This window comes from Pogona vitticeps, chromosome 4, assembly GCF_051106095.1.
Source record: "Pogona vitticeps strain Pit_001003342236 chromosome 4, PviZW2.1, whole genome shotgun sequence".
Classification (NCBI taxonomy): domain Eukaryota; kingdom Metazoa; phylum Chordata; class Lepidosauria; order Squamata; family Agamidae; genus Pogona; species Pogona vitticeps.
This window is the reverse complement of record NC_135786.1, coordinates 104,591,004-104,611,831: the sequence shown is the minus strand read 5'-3', so window position 1 is coordinate 104,611,831 and position 20,828 is coordinate 104,591,004. Positions and strand designations below refer to the sequence as shown.

Genomic DNA, 20,828 nt, shown 5'->3' with positions numbered 1-20,828 from the left:
TAGACCTCAACAGATGGGAAACTCTGACATCTGAGCATTCAGCCTGGAGGCCTCTCCCAGTTTGAAGAGACCCTTGTCCAGCAGGCCGAGGCAAAGAGGAAGTCACAAAAGCAGCAAAACCAGGGAGCTGGACAGGGGACCGATTGGATTTGTCTTCAGTGTGCAAGAGATTGTCACTCTTGAATTGGCCTTCTCAGCCACACTAGACGCTGTTCCAAGTCCTCCATACAGGGCACGATACCATAATCTCTCGAGACTGAATGATGCCTACAAAAAAAGAGGAGAAAACTAAACATTGATTTACATCAAATTGTGTACACTAAATTATATTTACAGATACAAAATTTAAAATTATTTTTATAATTTAAGCAGCATTGCAAAGCATCTCCCCAAAGTAAGGCAAACTGTGAGCAGGTGATCTGCGTGCCCCCTGAGTCTGTCATCCAGGTGTTGTCTCAAAGGGAGATGGAGAGTTTGGATGAATTTTCTGCCATTTCCAGATTCCATTGTTTGTCTTCTTAGCATGATGGATTTTTTTCAGTAATTCTTAACCTAAAAGCAATGCTGGAGGGCTGAATGAGGTATCCCAATTCTAGGCTGCTGTAGCTGGGGAGGATGGGTGGGCTGTAACCTATCTTAGGTCTACTATTGCCTGACCTCTCGGATGCCCTCTTTCAAGATCTAGCTCAGGTGGGAAGCCCAGCTGCACAAATAAGGGCTCCTGGGCCAGTGCCCTTGCTCTCACCTACTCCACTCCACTCCACTCCACCCCACCAGCAGATCACCCTTTTGCCAGCAGTGCTGATGAAAGGGAGGGCTTATGCCATTGACATCTTTCTTCAGTCAACATCTAGAATTACTGCACCCACCATTGATTAATGTCAATTTATTTCCATGTTTCATACAAATTGTCTATTAGCATTGATAAAACAGTAACATCATGTTAACAGTAAATCAATTACTAACAATTAATGATTATTACTCACATTTTCTTATTCTGTTTCCAACAGAGGAATTAAAAACCTGTGGACGACCTCCCCGTATTACGTCTGGACGTCCGATCAATGTTGACGAACACAGATACAAGCATAATGAAACTGTTGATTATGAATGTTGGGGAGAAATTGACATTCCTGGACCCGTTACAGCCACGTGTCTTCATGGAAAGTGGGAGTTACCTTTATGCACTGGTAAGCAACAACATTGCAAATGAAGTTGTTAGAATTTCTCCAGGCACTTCTTGAATTTAGTACCATATGCAGTATTTCTTACCACATTGATTACCATAAATATATCATAATTGGACTTACGCATGGTATCTGCTATGGACACACCAGAAGCAAGTCTCAGTTTCTTCTGCTCCATTCCCCTCAGTGAAATGGCAATAACATGTGCTATGAAATGCAGTGGTGGGCAACCTGCAGACAACATGTTACCCTTGGAGGCTGCTGCAACCTGTCCCTGAAATTCCTTCCTTGATGCCATTACTGTTTTTGAAAGCATGCAGAGATGATGCTTCTCACTCTGTGTTTTTCCAGAACAATTTGAATCCACTCTTGAAACCTGCTGAACTGATCTATAATAAGGCACCAGGAAACTGGTGTGGCTGAAAAAGGGGGCACAGAGGGGCAGTCACCCCTCCGCACTGAAACAGCCCGCAGATCAGTTGTTTTAGCAGCCCTGGCTGTACTGAAAAATAAATAGCATGTGGGGAAAAGACTCACTTTGAGAACAGTCTTTCTCAGCATGATTTGGCTTTCAGGTGTCCAGTAATACTGGAAAAGAAGGCACATGGGGGGAGGAGGCAAAGGCCTTTTTTCTTAATATGAGCATGCTTGGAAAAGGGGTGTGCAAACAGAGCAAACCCCTTGTGCCATTTCCCCGGGACAGCATCCAGCTTATTGCAAGGAATTGAGGCTCCTCTTTGCCCCATATCTCCTCCCATCTCCCCAGTAGTTCTGGGAGGAGGCTGAGAAACGAGCTGCTCTTTCCATCCAGGGGAAGGACCACTAGGATATGGAAAGGAAGAGAGTGCCTGTGTTTGTGCCCATATTGTACACATTGGTGTAGATGTGCCTGACTGTGTGTAGGTGTGATGCAGCTCCCCAACGATATCTGGCAAAAAGTTACCCAGCCCTTTCTGTAAAGCATTTCAAAAATTAAGCACATCATTTAAGTGAAAATGTCTAATGAGATTCTCAGGGGATGAGTTCTTTTCCAATGCCAGTTGCTAACCAAAGGAAAATTGAAGCTGGGCCATCATCACACCAGCCACTTTTCCTCTATGCCAGTTTCTTTCCCTTGTGTTTCCTACCACAGCTTATCAAAAGCCACTTCCACATTAGTCTTATTCTTCCTCCCTTTCCCTGTTCCTTCTCTTTTCTTTTAACTTGCTGCATGTTATCATGATGGCCAACACTCCCCAACAGGCAAGTTCAGACAAAAACACAGCAGCAGCTGGCAGAGCCTCTCCATCCTGTGTTTGTCTTGTGCTGGGAGGAGGAAATGGGAGGATGAGGAAGAGAAGCACTAGGTGACAGAACTCTTCCTTTATGTCTATGCTGGCCGGTAGAGGGAGAGGGTTGTGATAAGTCATGATGACATAATGCGTCTCTTTGCGTAATTTGATTCTGAAAGAGAAATTGCAGTCTCAAGATGTAAAAGAAAAAGAAAAAAACTCCCTTTATTTCAATTTAAAATGCCCAGTGTGTTCCATCCTGAATTTTATGGCCTTTTTGAAGGGCAGTACAAAGTGAACACAAAAGAATGAAATAAAAAAGTGGGAAAACATATTGCCACTTCAACCTTTATACCATCTGAGCATAATTGTCCAGTGTATTATTTTATTTAATTGAAAAATGTAGCCACTGTGTTTCATTCATACCCTGGATTTCATTTAAAACTTTTTATTTGGTCACTACAGAACTCAACCAGATTAGTTATGACACAGGGGTGGGAGATCCTGCATTTCTGCATGTTATCTTCCACAGCTGTTGCTCAAAGTCACTCTGACTAAGCAATAGACTTCTGCCTAATTGCTAAAGAAGAGGGAGAGAATCTGTTTCTTCATTTAACTTTTGGAGGGCTAGTATACCCGGTCTCAGTATCCAGTCAATCTCCCTTTTTCACTGAGCCTTAGCATTACTTGTGTGGACAGCATCTATAGCCCTGAACTATAGATCCTTTACAGCATGGTTGTCTTCCATGTAATGACTGACCAGTCAGGTTCCTGCTCTTCCATTCCTAATGTTTTTCTACCTAGAACTTGGGACATCTAAATATCATATATTCAGATCTTCAATAAATTTCTTGTTTATGAATGTGGGATATTGTGCTTCTGTTCCCATAATTCAAAAAGCCAGGAAATGGACCAATATTGATGCATAATATTGTGCCTGTGTTGCCAGCAGGAAAAAGGATGCCAAGCTTTAAATAGCAAAAGGCAGTCTGAAGGTTGACAACACACATTGCAACAGCCAAGATGATCTACAGGATACCCTCTTTTGATCACTACCATTTACAAAATGACACCATGCAGGGGAAAATCTCAGAAGCTGACTCCTTTAAAAAAAAAAAATCAACTAACCATTTTTCTCCCAAACACAAAGCGACTGTCAGAGCTCTTTTTCAATAAGCGTGAATTTCAGTCTAACCTTAAATGCTCTTGATTTAGAAGACTGGAGCAGAGCTCTTAATGATATGGCATCTTGGAAGTCATGAATTCATACAAAGTGAGGAGGGTAGGAGGGGGTTTCTTCCCTTCCATCCCCCTAACATTTTCCCCTCGTGCTGCAGCTGGCCTTGGCTGCTTTTGTCTCCTTATTCTTGAGTAAACTAGGTAAATTTATTCACAATTAAACTGGGTAAAACTTGGTTTGAGATCATCCCTAGCCAGAAAGCAGAAAAACAGTAATTTTATATCTTGAATGAGTGAGATGCTGAATATTATCCTGTATTCTTTAAAAATTTATATTTTAAAATATTTTCACAGGAGGAAGTTAATAATGTTTGGCCAGGAAGGAGTTAAGTGTTTTCTTTCATAATCCTTGAATGGTGTTTGGAGTGGCAGTGTCAAAATATTAATCTGTATAGAAGGTTGGAAAGGTATAAGAGGATCAGCAATCTTAAACATTTTCTGGTTTCTAAAGCACTAATGGGAAACTGTTTATTAGAGGCATGAATGCCTGAATTTCTGGGAATTTTTTAAAAAAGAGCAGCTGGGGGGGGGACATTTTTCCCCCAGGTATGGAAATTTAGTCTTATTTGTTTTAAATCAGCTAGAGCTCCAGGTTGCTTGGTTCTGCATGGAATAAAAATGGTTCTACTTTATTCAAATGTCGCCAAATTTGGCACAGAGTAAAAGCTTGCTTCCTGCTACATTGGCGCCTAATTTGATGTTGTTCCTAGGTCTAATTTCATAGTTATGTTTTTCTGTTTGGAACATCCCTGTTTTTTGAGTTAACTTATGGAATGCTTCTGCCGCACAATATCTATTGCTGCATGCTTGTACAGCAATAATTACACAGCTAGCACACTAAATTGTATGACTCTTCATATAGCAGGTAATGTCTATGGAGATTTCTTGTCTTACAGCAATTCCCATCTAAAAGTTACAAATTTTGCAGAACTGTGCAGCAGGATTTTATCCAGTGAGTCAAACATATCAATCATATCATAAGGCTAGAACTAGCCTTGGGGTTTTGAGTTACATGCCCAGGATTAGTTTTGCTTCTCATGTTGTTTTACGGACAACGCTGCTATGTACAGAGAGTGCTATTGAGAGAATATGAGAGTAAATGCACTGAAAGATATATGTGTTCTCTCAGATTAATGAGGAAATAGCAGGATTTAGCTGCAGTGTGATGAAGTCAACATTCCAATGATTGAGCAGGGTAGACAGCCAGGCAAACTGGCAGTATGAATGAGGGTCTGGTTGGTAAGAGGGTTCAGTGACAGTGCCTGCTAGGGACACATGAGATGTACAGTATGTGAAGTTCAAAACAAAAAAACATCACCAGAATAATAAAACAGCATGTGACAGGAAACCAAACACCCCAAATATATGGAAGTAGTTCATCACACCACTTCTTGTCAGTTAAAGACTGTGGTATGAAAAAATTGTAGTTCACAGCTCATCTTTGTAACAGCTGTACATTGTGTGTCTTCCAAAACCAAATAAATAAAATAAAATCTGAGACCAGTTGCATGTCTCAAACATAAGAAACCACTTGTCTTCTTTCCCCCTGCATTTGTTAACTGAATATTACTTGTTGCATTGAATTTGATGAATTGAATATTATTAACTGCTGGACTGAGCGGTATTTCTACCATTACATGTTACAGGAGAATGTAGACGGCCAAAAAATACAAAATTTGTACCAGATGTTCCTAACAAGGAATTTAAGTATAACGAGACTGCAAACTACAGCTGTCACTCCACTTTTCATACAACAAAATGTGTTGGTGGGAAATGGTCACCTGAACCAGAATGCAAAGGTACGGTTTTGTGTGTTATACCTAAATTCCTGCTTTCATTTATTCAGTTTTTATTACTATTATAGATTACTATTATAGATTCTTGTTATTGTTTAGTTTTTAGTCATGACCAGCTCTTCGTGACCTCATGGACCAGAGGACGCCAGGCTCTCCTGTCTTCCACTGCCTCCTAGAGTTGGGTTAAATTAATGTTGGTCACTTCTATGACACTGTCCAACCAGCTCATCCTCTGTCATCCCCTTCTCCTCCTGCCTTCACACCTTCCCAACATCAGTGTCTTCTCATGAGATGGCCAAAGTATTGGAGCCTCAGCTTCAGGATATGTCCTTCCAGTGAGCACTCAGGGTTGATTAGAATAGATAGGTTTGTTCTCCTTGCAGTCCAGGGGACTCTCAAGAGCCTCCTCCAACACCAAAATTCAAAAGCATCAATTCTTCAGCGGTCAGCTTTCTTTATGGTCCAGCTCTCACTTCCATACATCACTACAGGGAAAACCATAGCTTTGACTATGCGGACTTTTGTTGGCAAGGTGATGTCTCTGCTTTTAAAGATGCTATTGAGATTTGTCATCACTTTCCTCCCAAGAAGTAGGTGTCTTTTAATTTCGGGGCTGCTGTCACCATCTGCAGTGATCATGGAGCCCAAGAAAGTAAAATCTGTCACTGCCTCCATGTCTTCCCCTTCTGTTTCCCAGGAGGTGATGGGACCAGTGGCCATGATCTTAGTTTTTTGATGTTGAGCTTCAGACTGTTTTTTGCCCTGTCCTCTTTCACCCTCATTACAAGGTTCCTTAATTCCTCCTCAGTTTCTGCCATCAGAGTGGTATCATCTGCATATTGGAGGTTGTTGATATTTCTTCCAGCAATCTTAATTCCAGTTTGGGATTCCTCCAGTCCGGACTTTCACATGATGTATTCTGCATATAAGTTAAATAAGCAGGGGGACAGTATGCAGCTTTGTCATACTCCTTTCCCAATTTTGAACCAATCAGTGTTTGAACCAATCCGGTTCTAACTGTTGCTTCCTGTCCCACTTATAGGTTTTTCAGGAAGTAGATAAGGTGATCAGGCACTCCCATTTCTTTAAGGATTTGCCATAGTTTGCTGTGGCCCACACACTCAAAGGCTCTTGCATAGTCAATGAAGCAGAAGTAGATGTTTTTCTGCAACTCTCTGGCTTTCTCCATAATCCAGTGCATATTAGCATTTTGGCCCCTAGTTCCTCTGCCCCTTCAAAATCCAGCTGGTACTTCTGGGAGTTCTCGTCCACATACTGCTGAAGCCTACCTTGGAGGATTTTGAGCATAACCTTGCTAGAGTGGGAAATGAGTGCAATTGTACGGTAGTTGGAGCATTCTTTGGCACTGCCTTTCTTTGGGATTGGGATGTAGACTGATCTTTTCCAGTCCTCTGGCCACTGTTGAGTTTTCCAAACTTGCTGACATATTGAGTGTAGCACTTTAACAGCATCATCTTTTAAGATATTAAAAATTTCAACTGGAATGCCATCACTTCCACTGGCCTTGTTGTTAGACAAGACTTCACTCTCCAGGATGTCTGGCTCAACGTCAGCAGCCACGCTATCTGGGTTATCCGGGATATCCAAATCTTTCTGGTATAGTTTCTCTGTGTATTCTTGCCACCTCTTCTTGATGTTTTCTGCTTCTGTGAGGTCCCTACCATTTTTGTCCTTTATCATGTTCTTCTTTGCACAAAATGTTCCTCTAATCTCTCCAATTTTCCTGAACAGATCTCTGGTTTTTCCTTTCCTGTTATTTTCCTCTATTTCTTTGCATTGTTCTGTGTAGAACTATTAGAACATTAAGAATCCTGACAAGGTAGAAGATCTATATGTGCAGTAACAACTTCATAATCTCACTGCAAGGTAAATATCTTCATTACCAGAATGATTAAACTCAGGAAGGAGTTTTGGCTCTAGATCAGTGTCTAGTATCAGTAATAGACTTGATGAGAGTGAATAAACTGAAAGTTAATCCACACAGTAGAAAAGTGCTCCTGGTAAGTAGAAAGGTAGATCAAGAAATAGGGATGCAGCTAGATGGGTTTACATTTCCTCTGAAAACACAGCTGTACTGTTTGCGGATGCTCCTGGATTATTCTCTCAGCCTAGATGCCAAGGTTTCATTGGTGGCCAGGAATGCATCTGCACAATTAGAACTATCGTGTTTCCCCAAAAATAATATTAATCTTTGCTCCAAAGAAACACAACACTTTAGGGCTTATTTTCAGGGGATGTTTTATTTTTGTCATGTATAACAATATACATTTATTCAAATACTGTCATGTCATCTTCTTCTGGTTGCTGCACAATGGTGGAGGGCGGGGTATCACTTAACTGGGACTTATTTTTGGGGTAGGGCTTATATTACAAGCATTCTGCAAAATAATACTAGGGCTTATTTTCAGGTTAGTTCTTATTTTTGGAAAAACAGGGTAGTATGCCACCTCTGCCCATTTCTGGACAGATCTGATCGGGCCATGATGACATATGCCCTGACATTTCTGCAACACACCCTATGTGGGGCTGCCTCTAGAAAGTGCCAGGAAGCTTCATAAGCAGATAGATTTCTAAATTGCCTGGCCTGCTTTGGAAGAATTTAGTACTATGTGATGCATGCTTATAATATGTGCAGAATAATAATGTATGGGCAATAGTTCAAGTCACGTGCTATTGACATGAGCGGGAGACATATTGACACCCACAGCAAGTAACACCATGATGTCAGAGCCTAGTTGCAAGCTATTCCCAAGACAAGAAGACTGTGTCTCTCCTCCCCAAAAGAGAAAATTTAAGATTAAAGCAAGCAAAAAAAGATAAGAGCTGGGAGCTAGTGTAAAATCTCTTTGATGTTAAGGATTTTCAGACCATGAAGATGTTCAGCCAGAACAAAGTTGTTGTGATGATTTCCAGGTAACCTGAGATCTTGAAAGGTCGTATCACAGATCCATTGCTTAATTGTTTCTTTAACTTTGAGGAACCTCGGATACAATAATGCTAAAGGTGAGACAAATCCAAAGTGTGTAATTTCTCTTTATTGTCTCTCACCCAATCTAAATAAAAATTGTCTGGGAAGATCAGAGGAGTGAATACAAGGGGCCTACTGTTTAGCTTAAGCTAACGATAAATTCCTGGGAACCACACACATGCATCCAGTGAATCATATTCCAGATCTCTCTTAATAAAGCTCTGGGAGGGCACTGAAACTGGCACGTAAAGTTTTGGATGGTACTGCTTCTAGCTGATATGAATTTTCTTGTATGCATCACTCTGCCTTATAAATAAGTTGCACTGTCACTTAAACCCGGAAGATTTTAATCAAGGAGTGCATTTGTGTATTATATATAAATTTCTGATTTTAGTCATTCAGTCTTTATTATGATCATATATTAGGCATCCTGACAAGGTAGAAGAAAAAGAATGGTCTTAAGGTAATGGTAGTTTTAGAAGTAGTAGCCACGTTAGTCTGTGCTAGCATGTCTGGCAAGAAAAAAAAAACAAAAATAGAAAATTAAAGAAGATCAAAACACTGTGACACCTTAAAGAGTAGCAGCTATATTTTAATATGAGTGTTTGTGGACATGTCCACTTTTTAAGTCAGTGCCCGAAGAAGTGGACTTGTCCACAGAAGCTCATATTGAAATATAGCAATTAGTTTTCAAGGTGCCACTACATTTTTGTCTCTTTTTTTTGTCTCATTTTTCTTTTGTTTTTGCTTAGGATAGTGGTGACAGTTCCCTGAGCATTCTAAATAACACAAACAATTGAGTATTTCATAATCTGGCTGATGGGAATACTACACCAAAATATATGCATATCTTGACATTTAAATATCAGAGCCATCAAGCTGCCATGTGTGTTTATAAATCTTGTGGTGAATACATGTTTAGGAGGTTCTGCTAGTTTATTGGGAGCAGCTCCTCAGTACTATATACATCAAAATCCTGAATAACTTCCCTGAGTCCTTTTTCAAGAAGAAGGGTATAACTAGTATTCTAGTTTAGGTGGGTGAAAGTCAGGATTTGACAGAGATGGGACCATCAAGTTGACATAAAGTGTTTCAAATCCTCCCTGACTAGAACTTCAAAGACAGTATATGTTTCTGATTTTTCAAGTAGAATGACAGATGTGGCCACCAAAAGCGGAAGTTTGATCAGATTACACAGAGGGGGCCTCTTACCACTCAGTCATACAGCAAACCCTCTAATTACCCTCTAATTAAAATTATCCTCTAATTTTCAGTCATGCTGGACAGGGCTCCACCTCTCTCTCTCTCTCTCTCTCTCTCTCTCTCTCTCTCTCTCTCTCTCTCTCTCTCTGTGTGTGTGTGTGTCTTTCTTGTGCCTTTGCCCCTGCGTGCACTTGCAACTCCATCCCCCTGCGCACAGTTCTTTGGTGATCAAAACCAAAAGGGTTTGAAAATGATTGCTGCATGGAGGAGGAAGAAAGCTGGCAGAGGGAGGCTGAGTTGCACACGTGTGGTTTAGAGCAGTGGTCCCCAACCTTGGGCCTCCAGATGTACTTCAACTACAACTCCCAGAAGCCTTCACCACCACCTCTGCTGGCCATGATTCCTGAGAGTTGAAGTCCAAAAACATCTGGAGGCCCAAGGTTGGGGACCACTGGTTTAGAGGAAGCCTTGCATACAGCCCTTTTTCTACTTAAGTTGCCTTATGCCCCGGTGGATCTGTGCACTAGTGATTGGTAAATGCCTTCTGTGGCCTTCTCTTTCCCCAGCACACTCTGATTTGCTTACTCCTGGTTGCTTCAGGGAGAAACACAACAATCAGAGACAACAATCTGAGTGCCAAATATCAAGGTCCTAAACCATTTAGGGCCTTATAAGTAAGCATTAAAACTTTAAAATCGATGTGGAAATGAATGGGCAGCCACTGCAGCATGGCCAGCGTAGGAGAGATATGCTGGTATTTTCTCGCTCCACTGAGGAGTCTGGCTGCTGTATTCTGCACCACTTGAAGTTTCCGCATCAGCCTCAAAAGCAGCCCCACGTAGTGATTGGAGAGTTTTTTTCCCAGTAGATTGTTGTGCCTTGTTGCTTTGTAGGTGGTTTTTTTGTGTGTGTATGTGTGTCGATTTTATTTAGCTTTTTAGTGTGGTATTTGTTTGATTCTTTTGTAATGTTTGTATACTTACTGTTTTTAGCTTTTAAATATTTTCTACTGAGATAGTCCACCTTAAGTCCCTTTTAAGGAGAAGTGTGGGATAAATATTTTAAATGAATGGATGAATAAATAAATGTGCTTTTGCATGCTTTTAAGTTCTTTTTTATAAGAGCCTCAGGACGCAATGGTTAAACTGCAGTACTGCAGTCATGACTCTGCTCATAACCTGAGTTCAAATCCCTGCTAGACCACCAAAATCCAGTGGAGGGTATGGCATGAAAAACCACTGTTTCCATATCTCACCAATCTGAAAAATCGCTCATAGGATCATCATGACTGACTATGAAACAACTTGGCAGCACATAACTATTGACACAGTGGTTAAGCTGTAGTATTGCAAGCAAGCCTCTGCCCAATAGGTTCAGGTAGCCAACTCAAGGTTGACTCAGCCTTCCAGCCTTCTAGGTTTGGTAAAATGAGTGCTTGGATCACTGTGGGAGAGGGGGGGAGGCAATGTGTAGCCTTCATAATTAAACAAATGTAAACAAAAGACTAGTGCACCAAATATCAAAATTGTTGCTTTGTACACCCCTAAACACTGCTGTTAGACTTCAAAGCAGCAAAAAGTTGCAGGGCTCACATGACTGTCAAATTGGCCTTTACGTAGAAACAATATTTCATCAGGGACACACTGAAGAAAGCACTCTAATATTGTTCTGCTTTACTTCTGTGAAGGACTCGGCAGAGATGAGATTAACATTACTTCTCTAAATTCTGTAAAATACTTGGGCTGACTAGGCAAAGCAAACATATTTTGAGAATTAAGTAGAGCTGTCTTGAGATAACAGGAAAGCTTTATTATCTATGTCCTTGATGGGCTCCTCCAGGGAAAGGAATTCGTTTCTTGCTTTCCTGCACCTGTGACCACTAAGGTGGATGAGTAAAGAACAGCTAATTAAACAGACCTCAGTTGTACATCTACGATCTATTAAAATACACAATGTGATTGGTGGAACAGTCATCATCTCATAAGGGGATGATGGGATATACGGCGGAAGGTAACCAGTTAAAAGTTCATCATCATCTTGCAAAGATGGCTTACTTTTTTATGTTATGTTTCATATAATCAAAACATTCTGAACTATGTGTATGCTTGTAAGTATGGATAGGTTTCGATAAAAGTTTTTATTTTCTAGTCAGAAAAACTCTGCAATGCCTTGAGCTCTTGAACTACTTTTGTTCTGACCAATGATGCTTTTTATGTATCTCTGCTGTTACTAAAACATTTATACTTTTGTCAAGCTGTCATGCTTTGCTGCACAAGCTGTGGTTTACTGAGCAAGCTGAAAGGAGGCTGAAGCTACTTGAATCTGCTGTTGCACAATCTCGGAGGTGTTTGAGTGCTTTGGGTTCTTTTAGATTTTATGCAGGGTTGGTTTTCAATCAGAAACAACAATCTGAGTGTTTGTTGTGTTTTTCCCTGAAGCAACCAGAACACCTGCTCCCAACAAAATCTACCCAGCTCACCCGCGCGAGCCAGGAGGTGAGGCTGAGGAGCCTGACACTGAGAGAGGCCCGGAAGGAAAAGACAAGAAACCGGGCCTTCTCGGCAGTGCCTCCTTGCCTCTGGAACAATCTCTCTCCTAAGATTCGTGCGGCCCCCACTCTGGGCACTTTTAAAAGTCAATTAAAAACATGGCTGTACATTCAGGCCTTCCCTCCAGCTAATATCTGATTTTTCTGTTTATTCTCCCTATTTATTTTCTATTCTATTTTTGTACTGTATTTGTTGTAGTATGATTTATGTAATATTTTGTATTATTTTATTGTTTATATTATATTGGAAGCGGCCTAGAGTGGTCTTATAGGCCAGATGGGTGGGGTAACAATCAATCAGTCAATCAATCAATCAATCAATCAATCAATCAATCAATCAATCAATCAATACTCCAGTAAAATTTTACCTGGATAGCAGAAATGCTATCTGTTCCAAAAATATGCCCAACCTGCATTAGAAAGTTTCCTTAGAAATCAAGACAGTGAACATCTAATTTATTCTACAGGAAGAATTTATATTGATCTCTACCATGCTGTCAGAACAGAAAGTTGAACAAGTATCTTAACCAATGCAAGATTTAGATTAGATGGTATTCAGCCTCACCTCCTGGCTCACACAGGTGATCTGGGTAGATCTTGGTGGGAGAAGGCGTTCTGCCAAATATCGAACTCCTAAACCGTTTAGGGCCTTATAAGTGAGCATTAGAACTTTAAAGTCAATGCGGAAACGAATGGGCAGCCAATGCAGCATGGCCAGCGTAGGAGAAATATGCTGGTATTTTCTCACTCCACTGAGGAGTCTGGCCGCTGCATTCTGCACCACTTGAAATTTCCACATCAGCCTCAAAGGCAGGCCCATGTAGAGCGCATTACAGTGGTCTAATCTTGAGATTACGAGTGCATGACCAAAGTAGCTATTTAATGATACTTTTGAACCCATCATAGGGTAAGGAAATTTGTAAAGTTGCTTACTTTTAATACTTCATTAAATATTCTTTCAAGATTCTCCCCATAATTTTTGCGTCATTCAGTTCTAAATGGAATGTATGTTTCCTTCAAGAGCTCTGCCCGCCACCACCTCAGCTTCCAAATGCCATCAACATAAGAGAGATAAGAAACTACAAGAATGGTGAAGAGGTTGGTTACAAGTGTGTGGAACCTTTTGTGCTCCAAGGACCACAGAAGATAATGTGTGAAGGAGGAAGATGGCAGACACCTCCCCGCTGTGTTGGTTTGTATGCTTTTCCTTTCCGGATATCAGATACAAAGAGAAAATACTGTATCTGGAATACTTGCAATCATTTTCATTATTAGCTGTATATTCTATTATCTGGATATTCACTTCTATTATTCTACTGTATATTATATCCTAAACCAGTGGTTCTTAACCTTTGTTACTCGGATGTTTTTGAACTGCAACTCCCAGAAACCCCAGCCAGCACAGTTGGTGGTGAAGGCTTCTGGGAGTTGCAGTCCAAAATGCCTGAGTAACCCAAGATTAAGAACCAGTGTCCTAAACTATGTATAACAACTGATAGATCACTGTATTCTTCCAGTCTGTCTCCTTTCTGCAAGCCCATTATGTTTCATTTCTTGGAAAAAGCTCACCACCACCAATAACCAACCAACCAAAAATAAAAGAAAGTAAAGTAAAACCAACAACAAAGGAAACCATGATAGTAGCTGTCCTTACACAGCAGCCATGACCCTAGAAGCCATCTCGCTGGTGATTAGGTGCAGGAGGTCTGCTTCCATTGGATTCTCTCAACTCCAGCAGCCTCATTCCATCAATTCTCACTGTATATACATGCAGAATGCTATGATCATGTGATCATTCAACCAACAATCATCACGGCTCCTAATCAGGACCCTTCACATATCTGGTTACCTGCACTTAGGTATAGCTCAGGCATTCAAAGAACAGAAGTAGAGGAGCTTGGAGCCTGCTTTCCCATTCACAACTGCATGGGAGGCATCTTCTGAACCCTTGATGATCTTTTCTGATGAGTATACTTTCCAACACCCAGTTTCATTGGTTGCTGATTTTATAAGAGGGGAACTTCGCAATGCACCGCAGCAAATATGTTTTTTTAAAATTGATCCACAATGGCTAAATGAAAGGAAAGAGATGCTTGCCTTTGCAACGAAACCAATATGTGTAGTATGAACTCAAGTATAGTTAGGAATGCAGATGCAATTCAGATTGTCTAAGGAATTCCAGCTAACACTGTCATCCTGTGTGCCCTTTTCTGGAAGCATATCCCACAAAAGAAAGTGGAATTTTCTTCTTGGTACACCTGCCTTGGAGAAGGTTACAGTAGGCTTATCCTGTATTCTATTCCAGTGGTTCTTAACCTTTGTTACTCGGATGCTTTTGAACTGCAACTCCCATAAACCCCAGTCAGGACAGCTGGTGGTGAAGGCTTCTGGGAGTTGCAGTCCAAAACTCCTGAGTAACCCAAGGTTAAGAACCAGTGTTCTATTCCATAGAAAGAATGTTGTGCTTCTAGATACCTGCCTGCTCTCCTGTCCTCACTTTTTAAACCAGAAGACACCACACAGACACTAGAAGTCCGCAATTCTCCCCCTTCTCTCAGTTTATTGACTTCATGATGGCTGTCTCATTCATTATTACATTGTTGTTGTTGCACATGTGCCAGGGTGTTGTTGTTACACATGTGCCAGGATAAACACGTCCTTTATGCTATTCAGCTTTTTAAAATTAACAGCACATACATGTTTTCCTAGATACGAGATGTGGAGACCCCCCTGTTACATACAGCACTGATGTTACCTGTCTGTCATGGGTTTGGAGGGAAAGTTCCATCCTATGGGGAGTGGAAGGCGGGACATCAGGAGGAGGGGCTGTACTGTATAAATATGTGATGCCTGTGTGGTGAAGTTTAGATAAGGAGAGATGCTGAGAGACACTGGGTTGTGACGAAGCAGCAGCTGGGGAGAAGAAGCTGTTGTGGAAGTCTGTGTGTCAGACAGGGTACTACTGTGTGTCAGAGTACCAACCTGATAGGTTCAGGTGTCTGTTGGTTAGCCAGAACTGATAGGTTCAGGGTCTGTGCTTTAAGTTAAGGTTCTAGGTGAACCAAACTGTGTGTGTGTATGAGTGAAACTAAGCCACGTTACTTTATCTATTCACCTGATTGTTTATTTTTCCCTGTGTGTATTTAAATAAACCTTAATCTTTTTATTGTTTAAAAATCCATCCCTGGTCTGTGTGACTTCTTACAGGGAATGGTTGGTGGCAGCTTAGTGTAACTGTGTGACATATCCCAGTAGGTCTGGGTTTGTCACATTGATTGGTGTCCAGCGTGTGGGATACGACTGGTCCAGTTGTCCAGTGGTCCAGCAAAGCCTTGGCAAGTGTGCCCAGAGCAAGGGGGGTCTAGTCAGGGACAGTCTGAGGCGCGTAGGTAATCTTCTAGGTGTACCTCACGGGGAGGTGCGCTAGTAGAAGAACGTGCCAACTGGGGAGACTTAGATTAAGGTGCTCTGAGGCAGCCTAGTTTTGGCGGGAAAAAGCTGAGGCAAAACTGCGTAGTAACAGTGAGCTAGCTTGCCAGCTGAGAGGCCCAGCAGAGGGGGGTAGGCTCTGACTCGATACTGTTGCAAGTTTAGTGCTGAAGAACAGCAATCTCTAGGGAAAGCTGGTTCTGAGGCAAGAAGGGAAAAAAGTGGTCGTTTTATTTTGAGGCTTGACTTTTTAAAGCAGCCTGTTCTGAGGGGGGATTATGCCCTTGACTCGAAGCCAGATGGCCGAAATGAGTGAAGTGAAAGACCCCCAGATTGACCAAGGTTCTGAGGATGAATTTGGCTCAGTGCAAGGTGACAGCACAGGAGAGCAGAACCCAGAACTTAGAAAAATGCTCATAGCCCAACAGCATGAACTGAGGATGAGGCAATTTGAAGTGGAGGAAAGGGAAATGGAGAGGGAGAGAGAGAAAATTGCTCTGGAAAAAGAAAGAATGGCGTTTGAATTAAGAAAACTGGAAATGATGAACCAGAACAATAATAATAATAGGGACTCTGAGGGAGGCCAACTGTCTAAGGCTGACCTGAAGAAATTCCCTGTGTACCACAAGGGAGATTGTCCTGAGGTGTTCTTTTCCCTAGTGGAAAGAGCGTTTGTGGACTTCTCAGTGAGAGAAACTGAGAAGATGACCATCATGCGATCTTTAATCAGTGGTAGCCTGGCTGAGGTTTATGCCGAGATGCCTGAGGAACTGATGAAAGATTTTGCAGAGTTTAAGAAACTGGTGTTTGCCAGACATGGGATAAATGCAGAGCAGCTGAGACAAAGATTCAGGTCCCTCACCAAGAAGCCAGAACAGACTTTTACCCAAGTGGGGGCCCAATTGGTGAGGCTGCTTGAGAAATGGCTATCGCAGGAGGGAACAGAGACCTATGAGCAGCTTAAAGACTTGATAGCACTGGAACAGTTCTATTCAGTCCTGCATGGGGAATTGAAATTCCAGGTGAGGGAAAGGAAACCGAAATCTGTGGCAGCAGCCGCAGAGATCGCGGATTTTATTTCCCAAATAAGAAAGCCCTTGGGTGAGGGGAAATCTGTAGGTAAACCCAAAGAAACCTACAGCAAGTACTCTCAGGGACCAGGGAAAAGCCAGCAAGGGGGAGGGGCCCATGGTGAAGGGAAGCCCTCAGACATGAAACCAAGACCTCAGATTTTGGAGGGAAAACCAAAACAAGATGAGAGAGAATCAAAATACACCCGAAAATGTTATTTCTGTCAGGGAAAGGGTCATCTAATCTCAGAGTGTGAGAAATTAAAGCAGCTAAAAGGAATGGTGCCTCAGAATTCTAGTGGGACCAAGCCAAAAGCTGTGTTCTGTGTCCAGAAAGAGCAAAGCTCAGTGTCACTGAGGGAGCCTGTTGCCATGGCTACTCAGTCTGGAACAGCTACCGCTGCTGATCAGGCTGAGGAAAATGGTCCTCTGGTGGAGGTAAAGCGCTGCTTGCTGGTGAAAACAGATTCTCAGTTGTTTGAGACAGCTGGGGTGGACGTAGGAATACTTGACCGTCAGTATAGGGGGCTGCGGGACACTTGTTCCCAGGTAACCCTGTGCCATCCAGATATTATTCCTCGGGAGTTTATAATCCCAAATGAGAGCATGAAGGTGGCAGGGATTGAGGGGCAGGTAATCTCTCTGCCAGTAGCAGAGGTACCTGTCAACTTTCAAGGCTGGAGGGGAGATTGGCGGCTAGCGATTTCATCGACTCTGCCAGCAGCCGTGCTCGTGGGAAATGACCTGGCTGAACATGTGAAACGGGTGCTAGTGATTACACGCTCACAAGCCACCACAGGGACAGTTCAGGGGGGTAATGATGAGCCAGAGACGGAAGCAGAGGGGAGTTCAGAAGCTGTGGTGGAAACCTTAACCACAGACAGCAGATTTGGACAGGAGCAAAAGGCAGACGCCACTCTCCAAAAGTGTTTTGAACAGGTGACTGACGCCCAGCTAACACCTGAAACACCAGTGAGATTTCTGGAGAAAAAGGGGATTTTATATAGAGAAACCCTGAGGAATATCTCAAAAGGGGGAGATGGGATCAGAAGTCAGCTGGTGGTACCTGAAAAGTATCGCCCCATGATCTTACAAAGGGGTCACTCTGACATGTTTGCTGCACACTTAGGGGTGAAAGGGCACCTTGATTTGATCAAACAAAATTGGGAGCAGATCACACAGGATGACCCACAAGACGTTGTGACTTACATAGACACCTTGATGAATGACCTAAGGAGAAATCTAGAGCTGGCAGCAGAAAACCTGCAAGCTCAGAAGGTCAGACAGAAAACATGGTATGACCACAAAGCTAGAGAGAGGCACTTTGACCCAGGGGAGGAAGTGCTTTGGCTTAGGCCCTGCAGAGAGAATAAACTGCAGCTCAAATGGGCAGGACCATATAGGGTCATTTCCAAGATGTCAGACCTGAACTACCTAATAGAGCAGGAGGAGAACCAGGCAAGGAGGGTGGTTCATGTGAATGCCCTAAAACCCTACTACAGAGGGGAACAGAGGGTTTTATTCGCGATAAAAGCAGCTGAGAGTGAGGAAGCTGAATTACCCTTCTGGGAGGGTAGAGGGGAAGTAAAATACAACCCAGAGGAGGTAAAGATCAGTCCTGCACTCACCCAGGACCAGCAGCAAGAACTAAAAACGCTGCTTAGTAAATATCAACAGGTGTTTTCCAACAAGCCGGGGATAGTGAAGGGAGTGATGCATCAGATCCACACAGGGGATGCACCCCCGCAGGCAGTATCCCCATACCGAGTAACGGGACCCTATAGGGACAAGGTGCGGAAGGAGCTGGACGAGATGCTGAGGGAGAACATAATCGTCCCCTCTTCTAGTCCTTGGTCCTCTCCGATAGTCCTTGTGGACAAGCCTGATGGGAGCATTAGGTTTTGTGTCGATTACAGGAAATTAAACCGTGTAACCACTCCTGATGCCTACCCAATGCCCAGGCTAGACAACCTGATTGAAACCATAGGGGGTTGTCGGTTCATCTCATCATTGGACCTGGTAAAGGGATATTGGCAATTAAGAATTGATCCCAGGGATCAAGAAAAGACTGCCTTTTGCAGCCCTTTTGGTCTCTATGAGTTTCGAGTCCTGAGCTTTGGTCTCAGAAATGCACCAGCCACATTCCAAAGGCTGATGGACCAGACCTTGGCAGGGCTCAGTGACTTTACAGTGGCCTACATTGACGACATAGGGATCTTCAGTAATACCTGGGAAGATCACCTGATACACCTGGAGATAGTGCTGCAGAGGTTAAGTGCAGCAGGGCTAACAGTAAAGGCCAGCAAGTGTCAGCTGGGTAGCCCAGAAATAAAATACTTGGGTCACATGGTAGGGGGAGGAATGATAAAACCCCTGGAGGCCAAAATAGAAGCTGTTCGTGATTGGCCTAGACCCAGCACCAAGAAAAAAGTCAAATCATTTCTTGGGTTGGTGGGCTACTACAGAAAGTTCATCCCGAGGTTTAGCGAGATTGCGGCTCCGCTGACCGATCTGACGAGGAAGAAGGCTGATGACCGCATCCCGTGGACCAGCGACTGTGAGGCGGCGTTCCAGAGGTTGAAGGAGGCGTTAATCAACTATCCAGTGTTGCGTGCTCCAGACTTCGACCGGGAGTTCATCATCTACACCGATGCGTCTAACAGCGGGGTAGGAGCAGTTCTGTGCCAGGAGGATGAGAATGGTGACCAGCATCCAGTGTCCTACCTGAGTAGGAAACTCCAAAAAGGTGAGAGACATTTGGCAACCGTGGAGAAGGAGTGTTTGGCCATAGTCTACGCGATCCAGAAGGCCAAGCCTTACATCTGGGGAAGACATTTTATTCTGTGTACTGACCATTCACCATTGCAATGGCTAAAGACAATGAAAACCCACAATAGCAAACTTATGAGGTGGGCTTTAAACCTACAGGACTATGACTTTGAAGTGAAGGTGGTCAGAGGGTCAGTGAACTGTGTTGCTGACGCCTTATCAAGAAGACCTGAAGAATGAAGACGGCGAAAGAAACATGGACTATGTGTATATAATGATGACAAAAGGTTAAATGTACCTGTTTTTTTGAATTTGGTTTGTATGAATAAAGGTAAATTGATGTAATGTATATGGTAAATGTTTAAATGCATATTTGCTATGGTTAACTTAGAATGTAAGTATAAGTAAGTATAATATGGTATGTATAACTGTTGTTGTGTATTTTACCCAGGTTGTTTTTTGGTGAAAAGCACCTTAGCTTTCCCCCTACAAAACAACTTATAAAGAGGGGAGGTGTTACATACAGCACTGATGTTACCTGTCTGTCATGGGTTTGGAGGGAAAGTTCCATCCTATGGGGAGTGGAAGGCGGGACATCAGGAGGAGGGGCTGTACTGTATAAATATGTGATGCCTGTGTGGTGAAGTTTAGATAAGGAGAGATGCTGAGAGACACTGGGTTGTGACGAAGCAGCAGCTGGGGAGAAGAAGCTGTTGTGGAAGTCTGTGTGTCAGACAGGGTACTACTGTGTGTCAGAGTACCAACCTGATAGGTTCAGGTGTCTGTTGGTTAGCCAGAACTGATAGGTTCAGGGTCTGTGCTTTAAGTTAAGGTTCTAGGTGAACCAAACTGTGTGTGTGTATGAGTGAAACTAAGCCACGTTACTTTATCTATTCACCTGATTGTTTATTTTTCCCTGTGTGTATTTAAATAAACCTTATTCTTTTTATTGTTTAAAAATCCATCCCTGGTCTGTGTGACTTCTTACAGGGAATGGTTGGTGGCAGCTTAGTGTAACTGTGTGACATATCCCAGTAGGTCTGGGTTTGTCACATTTTCTGGTGTATTTTGATTCTCTCTCATCTTGTTTTGGTTTTCCCTCCAAAATCTGAGGTCTTGGTTTCATGTCTGAGGGCTTCCCTTCACCATGGGCCCCTCCCCCTTGCTGGCTTTTCCCTGGTCCCTGAGAGTACTTGCTGTAGGTTTCTTTGGGTTTACCTACAGATTTCCCCTCACCCAAGGGCTTTCTTATTTGGGAAATAAAATCTGCGACCTCCGCGGCTTCTGCCACAGATTTCGGTTTCCTTTCCCTCACCTGGAATTTCAA

The 20,828-nt window shown here is 42.7% G+C and overlaps 1 protein-coding gene across 4 annotated transcripts in view; it reads left to right on the top strand.

Annotated features, from left to right (window-relative positions):
* Positions 1–20,828, top strand: part of CFH (complement factor H) — a 275,435-nt gene that overhangs the window by 227,718 nt on the left and 26,889 nt on the right. For 2 of the 4 annotated variants that reach the window (XM_078392301.1, XM_078392300.1), the window contains exons 14-18: positions 1,011–1,190; positions 5,344–5,496; positions 12,124–12,180; positions 13,255–13,425; positions 14,943–14,965. In XM_078392301.1, the coding sequence (XP_078248427.1) occupies positions 1,011–1,190; positions 5,344–5,496; positions 12,124–12,180; positions 13,255–13,425; positions 14,943–14,965 (584 nt within the window). The remainder of the gene's footprint in view (positions 1–1,010; positions 1,191–5,343; positions 5,497–12,123; positions 12,181–13,254; positions 13,426–14,942; positions 14,966–20,828) is intronic. The other 2 variants (XM_078392302.1, XM_078392303.1) reach the window with 2 other exon arrangements.